This window comes from Capsicum annuum, chromosome 3 (assembly GCF_002878395.1).
Source record: "Capsicum annuum cultivar UCD-10X-F1 chromosome 3, UCD10Xv1.1, whole genome shotgun sequence".
Classification (NCBI taxonomy): Eukaryota; Viridiplantae; Streptophyta; class Magnoliopsida; order Solanales; family Solanaceae; genus Capsicum; species Capsicum annuum.
Window position 1 is genome coordinate 156850125 of NC_061113.1, and position 18215 is coordinate 156868339.

Sequence of the window (18215 nt, forward strand, 5' to 3'; positions counted from 1 at the left end):
ATTTTTTATTAAATATTATTTATTTTTTAATACATAAATGACTTATAATAATTAATTATGAGTGATATAGTAAAACTACGGTTGAAACAGCTGAAGCAGTCATGTCATAAATGTTTATTTTATTTTTTTATTAACTATTTTTAATTTTTTAATACATAATGACTTATAATAATTATTTAGGGATAATATAGTAAAATTACGATTGAAGCAGCTGAAGCAGACATGTCGATCATGAGTAGCCTGCTTCAGCTGCTTATTGTGACACATTATATTTTTTAAAAATACGTAAATAACTTATAATAATTACTTAGGAATAATATAATAAAATTACGATTGAAGTAGCTGAACAGACATGTCGACTATGAGTAGCTTGCTTCAACTGCTTGACTTATTATATAATAGAATTATTATATTATTATTATATAGAAGAGTGAAGAGTGGGACGATCAAAGATATATTTGTAATTTCAAAAAAACGTTTTATCTTGTTTACTTATGTTTTAGGCATCAAGTTTGCCCATAAATTTTTAAAAATTACATCTCAATTAATATAATATCTCACATAAATCCACATCACATATAGAATTAGTTTTTATTTATATAATTAAAATTTGACCATTAATTTTTCAAAATCACATCTCAATTATATAGTATACTCTATGTATTGCTAGTAAACTAGTTGATGACCCACCAGCAGGGTCATATCCGCCGCTCCATTGTATGTATGATAGTACATATTAAGTAACGTAATTTGCTTTTTACTCTATTTTCTTTGGGATTTTTCCCTTCTAGTCACTCACCTTCAGTACCCTCCAAGAAAACACGTGCTGCATCTAGTAACTACATATCTTCAACAATCTGTGGATCGTAAGCGATTATAATTTTCTTTCATTTCCACTTCTCTTCTGATTCTCTATGCCTTTGTAACTAAGTAAAAATTCAATCTTTATTTTTTATTCTTTCAATTGTTCTGGTTCGGCGATAAAATTTGTCTTCATGTTTTATTTCGGACCATGGATTGTGAGATGGAATTCTGCACCTAAATTGTGCTTAATGTGATTGTATTTTTGATAAAGTGTCTTGCTGATTTGTTTACCTAAAAGAACCGGAAAATAGGAGGGCGGAAAAAATGATTTGGAAGACAGATTAAGTCTTTGAAATTGATATAGTTGAATTTTAATTTCATTATTTTGTTACTTTGGATCGTGTTGAAATTGAATTTTTAACCACTGTGCTGTTTATTACTGTTGCAGATGGCTTCGTCTAATTTAATTTGTGATACTGAGTCTTGGAAGGAGTTGCGAGTAAGCAATTTCAAAATTAGCCCATATGAATTACTTAGCAATTTCACAATTAGCCCATATGAATTACTTCTATGTAATCAATGGGAAATTTTTGTACTATCGCAGGCTCATGTTGATGATATTAACAATACTCATTTGCGTGATTTGATGAATGACACTAATCGGTGCCAATCAATGATGGCGTATGATACTTAGCCTCCTTTGCTTTGCTGTACTGTACTAGTTGTAGGATGCAGCAGTGGATAATGTAATTGAAACTAAAGGAATTCTATTATGATCATACAAATTTAAAACTCCCAAAATGGAATTATGAGCCCTTTTGCTTTACCCTCAGATATCTCATTTTTCTAAAAGATTAAATTTTATTTGCCAAAGACAAGTTTCTATTTTGATCATAGGTGAATAAGAAGGCATACTATATTTTGGATTATGAAGTGCTTGATTCATAACTTTATATTGCTTGTGTCTTCAATCTGTGAATCCTAATTATGTCAGATTTCCTAGCAGGTTTTGGGACTCGCTTTCCTTGTAGGATCTGGGAAAACCATTCCTTGTAGGATTAAGAACTACTTGGGATCTATATATAGTGGTTGTAATTGAGGATTTCTTGTAGTATAAATTTTTCAAATTCATAGTCGAAAGCTCTCTTTGCTTCTTGCCCTAGGACTAGGCTTGGTCAAACCTCCTTGCGTTATTTTTTCTTCTCTGTTTGCTTTAATTGTGTGCTAGTTAATTCAAGATCTTCTGCAACATTTTGATTTCTAATTAATGTATAGGGAGTTTGATGGGATCCTGCTGGATTACTCGAGACAACGAGCCACCCTTGACACTTTGAATAAGCTCTTCAATTTAGCTGAGGTTTGTTTCCTTATACAAATCTTTCAGGTGTTTAGAAAGGTATAACCTCACATTCTTCCTGTTTGATGATGCAGGCAGCACATGTCAAGGAGAAGATTATTCGGATGTTCAATGGAGAGCATGTAAGCAACCATTTCGATTTTAATCATCGTGTCTTTGCCGAGCATACGTTAAGTTGACCAGTGCAAATGTCACTTATGTTGAAGTATAATTTTGGCTGTTATACATTTTTGCATTTAGTAAATAATTACCTCTATAAAATAAAATTATGCTGAATCATAGGATGAGAGAACTTCGTTCTTTAATAAATGCTGTTTTCTGTTCACTGTTTCTCATTTAATTTAATTGTGCATCTTATTACCAACTTTTAAGTTAGTCTCATCGACTGGATTAAACTCAAATTTGTGAATGTAGTATGTTTATTTCTCTTTTTTTACAAATGAAATCATCAACATCTTAACTGTAATTGAAGAAGTACAATAATTTGTCTTGTAGGCCAAATGAATAATTATCATCTTAAATATGATTGAGGAACTAGGATATCTTATGACTCACAAAGGGAGTTTTGTCGGTACGTTTGGTCCTACGAGAAGCCAAAATTTTTTATCAGAAAACTGATTAAGCACTTTGTATTAGTATTGTAAATTTGCATTTCTTCAATGTTACTAAGTAGCTTTAAAAAAATTTATGTGTCGTCTACATATACATGTCCTGTTTAACAAACAGTCTCTCTCCTTCAAACAATAGGAATTTTGTAATTCAAATATTGACCATCAATATCAGTGTGCTCTAATGACTACGGTACATTGACTAAGGGTTCATTAGTTAATTTTATATTAGCATCTTGAATGCTCACATACCTATGAAGAAGTTACTACTTACAGTATTTAGATGTTTTTTTAGTTATTATGTTTATCTGGTCAACTAGTGAGTGGTTTGAAATCATAATTATTTAATCTTTCTTGCAGATAAACAGCACAGAGAACAGATCCGTTCTTCATGTTGCACTGCGTGCTCCAAGGGATGCAGTCATGAATAGCGACGGGAAGAATGTTGTACCTGAGGTTTGGCATGTACGTGATAAGATCCGAAACTTCTCTGAGAGGGTTCGCAGTGGTACCTGGGTAATATTTATCATCAAAGAGATACTCATTTAAGCAATACAGCTGAGTTTTTCTAATCAAGAGGCAATTCTTGATAGGTTGGAGCCACAGGAAAAACATTGATAGATGTTGTAGCTATTGGTATAGGTGGCAGTTTCTTAGGCCCTTTGTTCGTACACACAGCACTTCAGACAGGTATATATACTACCCTCTCATCCAAACAAATGCTATTCATTTGTTTTGTTTCTTTTCTGTCTAGCTTTAAATTAGCCAAATGTTAAAATTTCAAACCTGATTACAGAACCGGAGGCTAGTGAGTGTGCAAGAGGGCGTCAGTTGCGATTGTAAGTGTGAAGGAATTATTTTAACCAATTCTTGGTTTGAGCAAGTAGTTTTTTCTAAACTCATTTGGCTGATAGCAACCTTTTAACCGCCCTGCATCTATTGCCATACATGTTATGTCCTGCTTTAAATGGTCTAATATTTCTAGTTTAGAGCAAAGAAGATGCTCTCTTTCTGGGTAAAGGAAAGGAATTGGGAGAACAATGACATTACATTTCTTTGTGTTTGCAGTCTCGCAAATGTTGATCCAATTGATGTAGCCAGAAATATAACAGGCTTGAACCCTGAAACAACTCTAGGTGAATTAATATTTATTGATGTTTTTTTCCTACAAATAGAGAAATGTGAACATATCAGACTTATCCTTGATAATATCTTCTTGTCTTGCTTGAAGTTGTGGTGGTCTCGAAGACTTTTACTACTGCCGAGACAATGCTAAATGCCCGTACACTGAGGGAATGGATCTCCTCTGCACTAGGGTAAGTGTGACAATGTTTGCGTCCATCTTTCGACATGTTTTATTTACTGTTATACTTTGGGACAATTGATTTTTTCTGAGTAGATTTAGGAGTGACTGGAAGAAATGCCCAGTAGCAAAGGTGTGAAACTGTCTCAGCTTAAGTTCACTTGAGTTCGGTTTCCCCTGGAAATGATGGAATAAGCGTTTCTTCCTCTTAGCGCCTATGAGCTCATAGGGAGCTAGAATGACCTATGAGCTCATAGGGAGCTAGAATGAACTTGGTTAGCTGGGCTAAGAAGGGATAGTATTTGATCAGCGCGCTTTCTGCCTATCCTTCCCTTACTCCCTCATTAATGGGTAGTACTGATAGTACAAATGTTGGGACCTTAATCTATATCTCTGTCTGAAACCGACTAGTTAGCCTGAGGTGGTTACATTAAATCAATTGTGCATGAAGTTAGATTAACCTGCTTGACTGTCCTGGTTCTAACAAACCAACAACACCCTCCTGGTTTAAGAGAATTTTGGTGGAAAGATATTAAGAGAAATCACTTTTAGCAAGTCGCTTTCTACCATATCATTTCAAACAAAGTTTTACCATAACATTTGCCAAGGTGATATTAGGCTTCATAAAGAGAAACTCAGGTTCATTAGTTATGGTGCACAAATTAATTTAACCTTTTAGCGACGTATATATCTTTAGTCCATTCTTTGTTGACTTTTCCATTGCCGGACATGTCTTAATTTGGTAAAGCCTGATAATTCTGAATGATGACTGCAACCCTATTAAAATGGACAAATTGGTATTGCGACTAGCAGAAGAACTACAATTTCAGGAGGATTCGAAGGAGACAGAAGACAGTGAAGAAAGTGACGACCATGGAGATAATTACGAAGATGCCATGTTGATCCTCGAGGGGGATGAGGAGAAATTGTCGGAAACAGGGGTAGAGAGGGACGTGCATACGATGATAGGAATTGGCTGATCGTGTGGAGGAAATAGAACCTCTAAACTCACTGGACATTGGGGAGGAGAATGACCAAGACATGGACACAACTCTCTGGGTGCGCCAAAATATATTTAAATTAAGCAAAGGAGAAGAATGATGGTTGAAAAGAGCTTCAATGCTACTTATGTGGTTCTGATCCCTAAGAAGAATGGAGCAAAAGAATTGACAGATTTCAGACCTATCAGCATTATTGGGCTTTCTATAAGTTGGTTTCCAAGATCCTCACTGAAAAACTCAAAAATAGGCGATGATACACTGATATTTTTGTGATGCTGACTAGAGCCAAGTGAGATATCTGAGAATCATTTTAATTCTATTTGAAGCAACCTCTTGTCTACACCTAAACTGGAGAAAGAGTCAGATCTATCCCGTGAATGCAGTAGGCAATGTACATGAGTCGATGGATATATGAAGAGACAGATGGGAAAGACCCCAACTATGTATTAGGTATGCCTCTTGGGGTGAAAAGCTAATCTATAAACATATGGGAGGGAGTCATTGAGAGGTGTGAGAAAAGACTATCAAGATGGAGATCTTAATATCTTTCTTTGGGTGGTAGGTTGGCTTTCATCAACTTAGGCCCCATTTGGCCATGGAAATCATAATTTTCCGGAGTTGAAGTTGGAGTTGAAGTTGTGTTTGGCCATGAATATAAATTTGAGTTGTTTTCTCTAAAGTGAAATAATTTTCCGGAAAAAAGTAAATAATTTTCATTGCCAAATGGCTAATTAGTTCTGGATGCACTTCTTACATGCATGATGTCCGTATTCCCCTTACTAGTCAGGGTGGAAGAGAGATTGGATGCTATAAGAACGAATTCTTTGTCGCAACATAACAAAGGAGAGTTTTCCACTAGGTAAAATGGAAAAATGAACAAGAAAGATGGTGGAATTGGGAATCAGAAGCTTGATGAGGTAGATAAAATGTTTATTATTGAAATGGTTATGGAGGCTCACCAGAGAAGATCACACATTATGGGGCACAATTACTAAAGCTAAGCATGAGAAAAAAGATTTCTAAATTACTAAAAATGCGACAACCCTATCTGGAATCAGTCTTTAGAGATCAATCAGGAACCTGTGAATGTATTTGAAAAGCAGGATGAGAATCAACATTAAAGATGGAAGGAAAATACTATTCTGGAGGACAATGGGATGGGTGGGGATATCATCAAAGCTCTATTCCCTAACATGTATGACCTAAGCCTACAACAAAGGGCCGCCGTTGGTGATATATGGTCTGCTCAGGGGTGGAACCTAACCTTTAGAGGAGCAGAAATACCATAAAGCTTTTGGAACAATTCAAGGGGCTGCAAGAGGGACCTGACTGGATCAGATGGGAAACAAGCCAGTGGCATGTTCTAAGTTGGAGCTGCATACAAAGATCGAAATCAGGTGAGATTTCAATTACACTTTTGGCCTTGAAAACACATATGGGAAGTCAAGATTCCATATAAGGTGGTGTTTTCACTTGGTTGGTAGCTAGAGGAGCTATTTTGACTAAGGAGAACTTTAGAAAGAGAAAAATTCAACTATATTCAAGATGTTATCCATGTGAAAAGAAGGCAAAGACAATTAACCATCTGTTTTTACATTGTAAAGTCACAAGCCATTATGGATATGTTCATAAATCTGAAGGGTGTAAGGCGGGCAATGCTAGGCAACATGGGTGATCTTCTTGCAAGCGGGAATGAAGGAAACAATGACAACACAGACGGAAGAAAATTTGTTCCAGCAAGCATTTGGTGGACAATTTGGAAGGAGGTGAACTCTAGATGCTTCAAACACGCAATCTGTTCTTTACATAAGCCAACTGTGTACTTCCTTTTGGGTTTTGGTGCAAATCTGAAATATATAGTCATGTGTAATCTTATAAATATTAGGATCCTTGTAAGAAGATTAGGAATGTTGTAAATATCTTTTTGGGTTCCAACATTTTTATGTTGATGATTACTTGCATATAAAATATATCTTACCTTAATTAAAAATATTCTTTGCATAAATCCTAAGTAAGAGGAGGAAAATGGGCCTAGAGACAGTGTTGCGGTGATCTAATGGTCTCGTAACTAGCTATTTGAATTCGGAAACCAATACAAACAAGATATACTTATGCTTCTGCGTTTCCAAAATAATACATTCTCAGCTGCTTTCTTCCTTGATTATTTAAATATCTTAAAACCTGACAAATTTTCATGCACAGAACTATAAAAACAACTAATTCGGCTGACAGGAGACTACATCGGATAGTTTATTGACAAGTTCAATTCGTAGAAATCAGGAACCAAGCCTGTAGAAAGGGAAGCATGGAAAAAAACGTGAACCAACCAATCTACCATCACTTGCTACGTGATTTATTACTGCTATTGTTATCACCACCTTAAAAAAGTGAAACATGTTAGTTCAACTTTACATCAATCAGTATATATTGAAAGGATCACTTAGTATTGTTGGTATTCTTGTTCAGATATTGAAGTATATTAACCTGTGCTTATTTATTTATGATGTATAGTGTCGGTTTTGTTGTCACAAACCTTTGCTTGACTCGAACCTCCCTTTTCTGGGGATGGCTCTTACTTTTTAGCCCTCAGGCAGTTGCAAAGCATATGGTTGCAGTTAGTACCAATCTTAAGGTGCGATCATCTCCTTTTCTCATCTTTTTGTGTGTCATTTGAACCACTTGCAAGGAAATCATACTTATTATTCAAATTATTTCTAGCAAACGTGTTTTTGTTCGTTTTTGCCTTTCTAGTATAGTATCTTTGAGTTTAGCTTGATTTTGATAGTCTATCTTTGTATAAAACAAAGATTACAAGATTTCTGGCTTGCAGCTTGCAAAAACTGTCATGATATAGTGTTTTAGATGTTAACCTGACATATATATCATATTAGTAATAGTTGAAGGAAAAAGTTAAGGGATCGTTTGGTAGAGTGCATTAGACAAAATAATGCATGCATTAACTTTTTGTACTAATAGTTCCTTGTTTGGTAGACTTTTTAACCTATATATATAACTAATGCAAGCATTTGTTACACTTTATTTGGTATTAAGGTATGTATAACTAATACATGAAAATTCACGGTATTAGTAATGTAACGGGTCTTAATGCATGCATTAGCATTAAGCTTGGCAACGAAGTGGAACCGGTACCGGTACCGGTACCGCCGGAACGGTTTAACCGGAACCGATATCGGTACAGTCTTACCAGCGTGTTTTTTTCGGAACCGGTTTACTGAAAAATATGGCTGTTCCGCACTGGTCCGTTGGTTACCGGTGTGGAATCGGGTCGGACCGGACCGCCAACCGGAGTTCACCCGGAAAATATGAACTTCACCCTTTTTTTTAATTTAAATTATTTAAACAGTTTTCACTAATATAACATTAATATAATTAACTTATATTATATAACATTTTCTTAACTTATATAACTTATATAATATATCTTATATTATATAATATTTTATTAATATAATTAACTTAAATATATATTAATATAACCTTTTTTTATTAACTTATATAATAAGTTAAAATTTTAAAACATTTTTTTTAATTTAAATTATATGTATATAAGTTTAAGTTTTTTTTTTAAGTTCTTTAATAACATATATTATAATTATAACATATAAGTTTTCTTTAACAGCTGAATGCCAATTAATTGAATTAATTTTTTTTAAAAAAGTTTCAAACGTCAATTCCGGACGGCGCCGGATCGAATGCCATGGTCCGCACTGGTATCGAATTCCGGACCGTTGGGTACCGGGTATTCCAGTTGCAACCAGTACCGTTGCGTTACCGGTACCGAAGCGTGACCGGAACCAGATCGGTCCGAAATTACTCCGGTCCGCTGCCACCCCTAATTATCATGGTTAAAGATACAATTGCCTCTTAAAACTTGTTCTACTTATCGTATTTGTGGAGGGTATATTCGTAAACAAATATTTTTTATAATAAATTGTGCAAACATGTTATTTATGATGCTCCAAATCAAACGCTGCATAAGAAATTGCAGGATAACTAATATAAGCATACCAACATTACTAAACTCCATATTTTGCACTTTTCTTATACACTATACCCAACACCCCCTAAGTGATGTTTGAAAAGTTAGTTTGATAGAGAAAATATATCACATCACATCCCATCAACTTTAAAATTTTGATGTTCTGATGCTTTTGATTTTTTGAGAGTTCTGAAAGTTTTGTAAAGTGGGATGTTATTAAACAATTATTAACTTTCCAAGAGTGCCATAAATTGGGGGGGGGGGGAGTACATCCAATTTTTTCCTCTAGATAAATCATCAATCATGATGAAGTGCTGGAGAACAGCTTGACTGTAGCTAAATTAGTCAATTCTTATCTCGAAATGGATCCTGTTTCATCGTCATGTCATCACTAATGACTTGTTAGAATTACAAAGGCCTAAAAGGGTTCCCTCTAATCAATTCATTTTGTAGAGTGTCTTTTTTTGCCCTGATTGGTCGCAATTTGTAGAAAGTCTAGTGCGTCTTCTTTTAGTCTGTCTTCCACTTTTCATTATCTAGTGAGTAATTTGCTTATCTGTTGTTCTTGCTACAAATTTAAACGATATGCTCCTTACTGTGATGTTAGTGTTTTGTATCCAGGAGGACAGTATAATTATATTTAGGTGGTGCTTTGGCTAGTATGACTATGCATATTGAAGTGTTACTATTATATCTAGTTTGTTTATGCAACACAACCAGTCGTGGAATGCGTAGAGGTAGAGCGACGGGGCCAGATGAGATTCTGGTGGATTTTTGGAAGTGCACAGGAGGGGCAGGGATGGAGTGGTTGACTCGGTTGTTTAACATAATTTTCAAGACGACAAAGATGCCTGAAGCTTGGAGGTGGAGTACGATGATTCCGTTGTATAAAAATAAGGGCGACAACAGGGTTGCAACAATTATAGCGCTATCAAGTTATTGAGTCACACTATGAAGGCTTGGAAGAGGGTGGTAGAGTTGAGGTTGCGAAGGATTGTTACTATTTCTGAAACTCAGTTTGGTTTTATGCCAGGGCGCTTAACTACCGAAGCCATCCATCTCGTTAGGAGACTGGTGGAGCGGTATAGGGAAAGGAAGAAGGATTTGCACATGGTGTTTATCGACTTAGAGAAAACCTATGATAAAGTTCCCAAGGAGGTTCTTTGGAGGTTAGAGGTGTTCCTATGGTGTATGCTAGGGCGATTAAGGTTATGTACGATGGAGCCAAGACTCGAGTTAGGACTGGGGAGGGGACTTGGAGCACTTTTCCGTCTTGATGGGGTTGCACCAAGGATCGATGCTTAGTCCGTTTCTTTTTGCCTGGGTGATGATGATAGATGTTTTGACGCGGCAAATTCAAGGTGAGGTGCCTTACTGTTTGTTTTTTGCGGATGATGTGGTCTTGATTGATGAGACACGTAGTGTAGATAATGCTAAATTGGAGGTTTGGAGGCAAACTCTTAAGTCTAAAGGGTTTAGGTTGAGTAGGTTCAAGACGGAATATTTAGAGTGGAAGTTTGGCGAGGTGGCTCTTGAGTCCGATGTGTTTGTTAAGCTTGATACTCATTCTGTCAATAAGAGAGATAGTTTTAAGTATCTAGGGTCTATAATTCAGGAGAATGGAGAGATTGAAGAAGATGTCACTCATCGGATTGGGGTAGGGTGGATGAATGGAGGCTCGTCTCAAGAATCTAGTGTGACAAAAAGGTACCGCCTAAACTTAAATACAAGTTATACAGAGTGGTGGTTAGACCGACTTTATTGTATGGGGCGGAGTGTTAGCCTGTTAAAAAGACCTACATCCAGAAGATGAAGGTGGCGGAGATGAGAATGCTTCAATGGATGTCTGGGTGTACTAGGAAAGATAGGATTAGAAATGAGGTTATTCGAGATAAGGTGAGAGTGGCTTCGGTGAAAGCCAAGATGAGGGAAGCGAGGTTGAGATGGTTTGGTCATGTGATGGGGGGGACACAGATGCCCCAGAGGTGTGAGAGGTTGGCTAGGGATGGTTTCAAGAGAGGTAGAGGTAGATCGAAGAAATATTGGAGGGAGGTGATTAGACAGGACATGGAGCAGCTCCAGCTTACCTATGACATAACCCTAGATGGGAAGTTGTGGAGGAGACGGATTAGGGTAGAAGGTTAGTATGAGTTTAGGATGTTTCTTGTGTTGTATTACTTGGTGTATCTTGTTTATGATATTATTGGATATGTTGATTTCTATTGTATCTTGTTCTTTTACTATTCCTTATCTAAATTGTTTTATTTTGAGCCGGGGGTCTATCGGAAACAACCTCTCTAACTCATATATGAGGTAGTGATATGGACTGCGTACACTTACCCCCAAAACACACACACTTGGTGGGAATATACTGCGTATGTTGTTGTTGTTGTTGCATTTGTTATAAACGTTCTTTTAGTGACTTATCTGCTCGAGATTTCGGAAAGATTGGACAACTTTATTCTGTTGAATTCCATCTGTTACATGGGGACCGAGGAGTACCTTTCTTTGTCGTTCATAATAAAGGATATTGGAGATTTCTGGTTTAACTAGATGTTAAATTTCATCACTGAAGATACATTATATATTAGCCTGCTATATTCTTTACTAAATGTATCAGTTTGTAACAGCTTGTAGAACAATTTGGTATTGATCCAAATAATTCATTCGCTTTCTGGGACTGGGTTGGAGGACGATATAGTGGTAAGTCCTTTTAAGAGTATCTTGGCAGATGCGCACAGATTTTTCTATCAAATTTCATTTTCCAAAATATATTTTAAAGGATGACTTATTTAGAAAAAGGAAATTTATCAAATATATTTATTTTAATCCTTATTTTGCAGTCTGCAGCGCAGTTGGAGTATTGCCTCTTTCTCTACAATATGGATTTCCCATTGTTGAGAAGTAAGTAATTTGCAGCTGTCATTGCATATAGAGCCTTCATGTTATTTTAATATCTCATACACCCTTGACATTGACCATACACGTCTAAACGTCATAGGTTTTTTAATTATATATTTTTCTCATGATCTAGGTCAAGTATAAAACATATCTGCTTATTAGTTGTATAGATAAGATTTGGTCTTTTTGTTTCATAATGATTACCTCGCGTATATGGTGAAAAGCTAGACTGGAAATAAATTTCCACCTTTTGCTCACTTATTGATGGCAGGCTGTACTTCTTCTATTGCATACTTTGGTCTCTCCATGTCTCTTAGCTTAATTATTAGGATGTTGCTTGCCAACTTTATTGGTTTGACGAATTGACTTTCTAGATCACTAGAACACTATATATCTGAAACCCCTGGGGTTTGGCTCTTCCGATGAATTGGTTGTCATAGGGTAGCGGCTTCCTTAATCATTATGTTGCATGTGATAGGTGTTTCATTTTGCTACCTTTTACCTTTAATTCTGTCTGTACTGCTTTAATCATTTTTTCTGACATGTTCTCTACTTGTTTAGATTTCTGAAGGGAGCTTCAAGTGTTGATCAGCATTTCTTCTCAGCACCATTTCAGAAAAATATACCTGTATGTCCCAGCTCATAGAAACTTATGTTTATGTGGCCTCTTATAATTAATCGTTCTGAGTCTAAAGGGTTCAGGGTGAGTAGAAGCAAGACAGAGTATGTGGAATGCAAGTTTAATGACGTGAGGCGGGAGAATGAGGTAGTAGTGAAGCTGGAAGCACAGGAGGTAGGTAAGAGGGATAAGTTCAAGTATCTTGGGTCCGTGATCCAGAGTAACGGTGAGATTGACGAGGATGTCTCGCATCGTATTGGGGCGGGATGGATGAAGTGGAAACTTGCGTCGGGGGTGCTGTGTGATAAGAAGGTGCCGCCCAAGCTTAAAGGCAAATTCTACAGGGTGGTAGTCCGTCCGGCCTTGTTGTATGGAGCGGAGTGTTGGCCAGTTAAAAACTCCCACATCCAAAAAATGAAGGTGGCAGAAATGCGGATGTTGCGCTGGATGTGTGGACTGACTAGAGGGGATAGAGTTCGGAATGAGACTATCCGGGAGAAGGTTGGTGTGACTTCAGTGGAGTGCAAGATGCGGGAAGCACGATTGAGATGGTTCGGACACGTGAAGAGGAGGGGCATGGATGTCCCGGTCCGTAGGTGTGAGAGGCTAGCGTTGGATGGTTTTAGGCGGGGTAGGGGTAGGCCGAAGAAGTACTGGGGCGAGGTGATTAGGCGGGACATGGAACAGTTACAGCTCACCGAGGACATGACCCTAGATAGGAAGGTCTGGAGGGCGCGAATTTCGGCAGAGGATTAGGGCCAGTTTGGGTCGCTAGTGTAGGGAATTACTTGGTGGGGGTTTTATTCCTGTTATGATTCCGTCTTCCGTGTTCCATGTTTTATTACGAATCTGTGTGCTTTCCTCTGTTTTATATTACTTATGGATGCCGTATTTATGTTATGTAATCTGCTTCTGTGCTTTACTATGTGTTTGTGTGGTATCTCGTGTCTTGAGCCGGGGGTCTATCGGAAACAGCCTTTCTACTTCATCAGAGGTAGAGGTATGGACTGCGTACATCTTACCCCCCAGACCCCACTAGGTGGGAATACACTGGGTTTGTTGTTGTTGTTGTTGTTGTTCTCTTATAAATGTTAATGGTATAATATTTTGTAATGTTCACTTGGTATACCCCGTGATGTAAAAATACATCGGTAGGGGAGCGTTCCGCCTTAGAGAGTTCAGAAGCCCAAGCTGAGGGGCTAAGTGAAAACACACACTTCACAAACAATAAATACTCTTTGGCAGATTTTTTGATGCAAATGTGTGCGCGCTCTAATACTGATGTATATCATGTCTACTTTTGGTTCCTCCAAATCTTAGACTGGTAGCTTCATTCTACTCCTAGCCAATGAGGTCCTACATTAGTTAAGTTTGCATCTCCTCCCAGATGTTGAGCCAAGCCTGTATCCTTGATTTGTTGTCGGATTCAATTTTCCCAGAGCAGTCAAACAGTTTGTAGCTCTAATTGCGTGATCAACTGTTGGGACGATTCAGTGTCTTCTAGCATGGTCCCGTCTTGCATGTTTGTATTCTGATTATTCTTACAAAGCTAGTGAATCTGAGGTTTGTCCCTCTGTGGTTAGACCTCTTTCTCTGTTACCGTTTTGTTTCATAAGGATCATAGCTTTCCTAGCTCCGGGCTCTGTTCCACATTTTAGCTATACGCTTTGTTGCTTGCTTATTTCTCTGCAATATATTGTCTTTAGCTTTATTTTACTATACTCCCCCCACCCAGACACACACACACCCCTCTTCATAGAAGGAAGGAATGAATAATGAATTGAAGATTCTTTTGCAGTTGCTTGCACCTTTGGTTATTGGATTATTCTGCCAATATAACAACTACTATGCCTCAATCCCAAGCATCAGTCTGCTAATGGCAACTTTATATTCTTCTTGTCTAGTCAGATGTTTGGATTGCTAACATGACATCACTAAACTCAATGCTTGATTTTTAATATCACATTGTTGTTTCAGGTGATTTTAGGCTTGCTGAGTGTGTGGAATGTTTCATTTCTTGGATATCCAGCAAGAGTGAGTATATTATCATTCTGCTTGCATCTGGGGTGTCTGGTCGACTCATCGATACCATACTACTGAACATTTGATATTGCAGGCAATATTACCCTATTCTCAAGCATTGGAGAAGTTGGCACCTCATATTCAACAGGCATGTTACTCTAATGTGTTTGCTTGTATGTTATTCCTGATGCCAGACTTATGTCCTTTACCAAAATTTGATTGGATTCAGGTCAGTATGGAGAGTAATGGGAAAGGGGTGTCTATTGATGGTGTCCCTCTTCCTTACCAGACCGGTGAAATTGATTTTGGTGAACCAGGGACGAATGGCCAACACAGCTTTTACCAATTAATTCACCAGGTAGCAGAATTTCCAGCTCCAACATTTCATGTTTTTTCCTGTAATTATGCCATTCTGTACTTGATTTGGGCAGGTAACAGGTGTCAACTTTTTCTTGTTCATGATTGTATTGACAGTTAAAGAGTCTGTTGACTTAATTTTTATCGTAGTACTGTTCAACTTAATAAAAACATAATTTTAGAAGGTTTTTGTTGTTTTTTTGTTTTTCTAGGCTTATGGATTATGTCATTAAAAATAATTCACGCGAAAAGCCTATGTAAGAAAAGAGTATTGCTCATTTTCTTGAATTAAGAATCTTCGAAAGCATATTATTAGTGATATAATCACTAGAAAATTCCATTTGCATTCCTGTCCCACAAAACTCTAGTGATATGTAATGTATTACGTGCATTAATTTTGGGAGATTTGTGAGTCGTCTTGTCGTTATTAGGTGGCGCTTTGGTCCTCTTCGTTCCATTGGTGTTATCTGAATGGATTTAGTTATTTGTTTTCTATTTGATGATATTACCTTGTTTTATCACTCTCGTAACTTTATATATTTCGGCTTTATACTCTTTAAGATATCATTAAAGGTACAGAGCAAATGTTGCTTGGAACACCATGGTTTTTTCTTGAATTATTATTTTGTTGTGATTGTTTTCAGTAAAACAAGTGCTCATGTATCTACTCTTGGTATGTTTATTTTTATACAAAATCTCACTTTAATATTGAATACCATCTTCCTGGAGTTTTCAGGGTCGTGTTATTCCTTGTGATTTTATTGGTGTTGTTAAGAGTCAGCAACCTATTTACCTGAAAGGTACAGTTTCCTTTTACTGCTTATATTCTTGCAAGTTTTTTGACACGTGCAACAATCCCATACTAATCAGTATTGTGAGAAAATATAGGAGAAAAATATTATTGAATTGTTGTAACTACATTATTACATTGAAACCCTATTTATAGACACTACATTCCAATATTTTTTCAGGACACTATGGCCCCGTTTGGCCATGAAAATTATTTTTTTTCGGAGTTGGAGTTGGAGTTGGAGTTGGAGTTGGAGTTGAAGATGAAGTTGGAGTTGGAATTGTATTTGACCATGAATATAAATTAAAGTTGTTTTTGAAATTTTGTGAGAGAAGTATGAGTGAAAAAAGTGAAAACAAGTAAAACTTGTTTTCACTTTTCCAAATAATTTTCCGGTGTTGGTGTTGGAAAATTGATGGCCAAAAGGAGCGTGTTTTCACTTTTTTTTTTACTATAGTGAAATAATTTTCTGGAAAAAAGAAAAAAATTTCTATGGCCAAACGACTACTATATTACAATCCCTTTCCAAGTAGGATTCTATATGCTATTCCTATTCCTACTTATATTCTAACACTCCCTTCAAGTTGGTGCATAGAAGACATATGTACCAAGCTTTGTTATGGATGTAATTAACACGAGGAACGGTGAGGGACTTGGTGAAGATATCTGCAAGAAAATTGATAAGGACTACTTTGGACGTCTAGGAGACCTCAACTGAAACGAAACAAACTGAAAAAGTGATCCGAAAAATAGTAAACATCGCCGGAAAGTCGATGTGTTGCTTGAAAATTGTTGGAAACTAGTATAAAATACATGGGTCATCTCGAAATCAAGAAATGAGTAGATCTTGAACAAGATAGTCACCGAAGAACTGACTGGAACATACTCACACGCCGGATTATTAGATTTGATGGTTGAAAAGTGGTTGCCATTTGAGAAAAAATTATATGGGTAGGATCGAAATGATGACACGACTCTACTGAGAAAGAGAATTATATGGGTAGGTCGGAATGATGACACGATCCTACTAAGAAATAAAAATTATATGGGTAGAGTTGGAATGACGACACAACCCTACTGAAAATAAAAATTATATCGGTAGGGTTAGAATGACGACAGGATCCTACTGAAAAAGAGAAATTATATGGGTAGGGTGGGAATGACAGCATGACCCTACTGAAAAAGAGAACTCAACCTCAAAAGCTAGTTCATGAGGGGAGGATTGCTCAAGTCTATATAAAGAGACTAATTACCCATCCATTTCCGACGTGGATACTTAACATTCCCTTGCACGCCCAGCCTTGTTAACTGGAGCGTGGGCAACATAATATGGAGGCCCAACATCGGTGAACAAAGATTTGGGATGGGCCTGACTCTGATACCATGTGAGAAATATAGGAGAAAAATATTATTGAATTGTTGTTACTACTTTATTACATTGAGACCCTATTTATAGACGCTACATTTCAATCTTTTTCCTAATAGGACACTATATTACAATCCATTCCCAAGTAGGATTCTATATGCAATTTCTATTCCTACTCATATTCTAATAAGTACAAACGTTTCCAAATGATATAACCAATGTCATTTGATGCTATATATTTTCATAAAACACAAATGTACTAAAATTATAGTTAGCTGAATGTGAAAGAAGTTTTGAAAAAAGTAGAAAGCTAGAGAAGATCACTCTTATCAATAAAGTATAGCAGCTAGTAATAAACCAAAATCTTATATTGGAACAAGTAGTATCTTTAAAAGTGTCGATTTGCATATATAAGAAATAGCAGTGTGGTTTATTTCTTTGGTCATATCTAACCTATAAACAAATTACATTGGAAAAAACTAACTAATCCTAATCTTCATATTAAGAAAACATAAGTGAATATAGTGTAGCAATTCTTAAACTGTGGAATTTTTTTACCAAGTAATAAGAGGTAAAAGGAAAAGAATGAAAAAGCAAGATCCAAAAAACAAGAACTGTCAATGGGAATGAAGAGAAATGAAAAAGAAGGCTGATATAAAATACTCCATAAAATTGAACATCTGATATCAACAGGAACTTGATTCTGATTTAATATAGTTGTATAGAAATAAAAATAGAAGACTGATATGAAACGTCCGATAAAATTGATCACCGGGCAGTAACTTCATACTAAATAATATTCTATTCAATCAACAATGATTCTGCTTGATCATACTTAATATTTAGCTTTCCTTTACAAACATATCAATCTAATGGCTCTCTTCTAACAATAAATTAATAAAGTCCTACAGTTAAGATGATGAAGTACTTTACTTTAAACATAATAATGCAGAAGGAATGACATGGGAGACCTTTGTACTTGGCTCTGGCTGTCGGCTGGACCCTTCTACTTACTGCTTTGCTAACTGAACACTTAAACTCTATGAAACTCAACATTTTAAACCCTTGGACCATTGACCAGACTTAT

The 18215-nt window shown here is 36.5% G+C and overlaps 1 protein-coding gene across 9 annotated transcripts in view; it reads left to right on the forward strand.

The window, feature by feature from the left end:
* Positions 1 to 661: 661 nt before the first annotated feature.
* The window catches only part of LOC107863463 (glucose-6-phosphate isomerase, cytosolic 2B), a 39559-nt gene continuing 22005 nt past the window's right edge, over positions 662 to 18215 (forward strand). For 2 of the 9 annotated variants that reach the window (XM_047408383.1, XM_047408385.1), the window contains exons 1-18: positions 920 to 1019; positions 1253 to 1303; positions 1409 to 1485; positions 2080 to 2161; positions 2236 to 2283; positions 3130 to 3285; positions 3363 to 3459; positions 3566 to 3608; positions 3838 to 3905; positions 4001 to 4085; positions 7657 to 7705; positions 11704 to 11776; positions 11917 to 11977; positions 12536 to 12602; positions 14571 to 14627; positions 14710 to 14763; positions 14845 to 14973; positions 15709 to 15772. In XM_047408383.1, coding sequence (XP_047264339.1) covers positions 996 to 1019; positions 1253 to 1303; positions 1409 to 1485; positions 2080 to 2161; positions 2236 to 2283; positions 3130 to 3285; positions 3363 to 3459; positions 3566 to 3608; positions 3838 to 3905; positions 4001 to 4085; positions 7657 to 7705; positions 11704 to 11776; positions 11917 to 11977; positions 12536 to 12602; positions 14571 to 14627; positions 14710 to 14763; positions 14845 to 14973; positions 15709 to 15772 — 1285 coding nt within the window. In that variant the 5' untranslated portion in view covers positions 920 to 995. Of the gene's footprint in view, positions 1150 to 1252; positions 1304 to 1408; positions 1486 to 2079; positions 2162 to 2235; positions 2284 to 3129; positions 3286 to 3362; positions 3460 to 3565; positions 3609 to 3837; positions 3906 to 4000; positions 4086 to 7656; positions 7706 to 11703; positions 11777 to 11916; positions 11978 to 12535; positions 12603 to 14570; positions 14628 to 14709; positions 14764 to 14844; positions 14974 to 15708; positions 15773 to 18215 lie in introns of those variants that run through there. The other 7 variants (XM_047408389.1, XM_016709395.2, XM_016709394.2 and 4 more) reach the window with 7 other exon arrangements.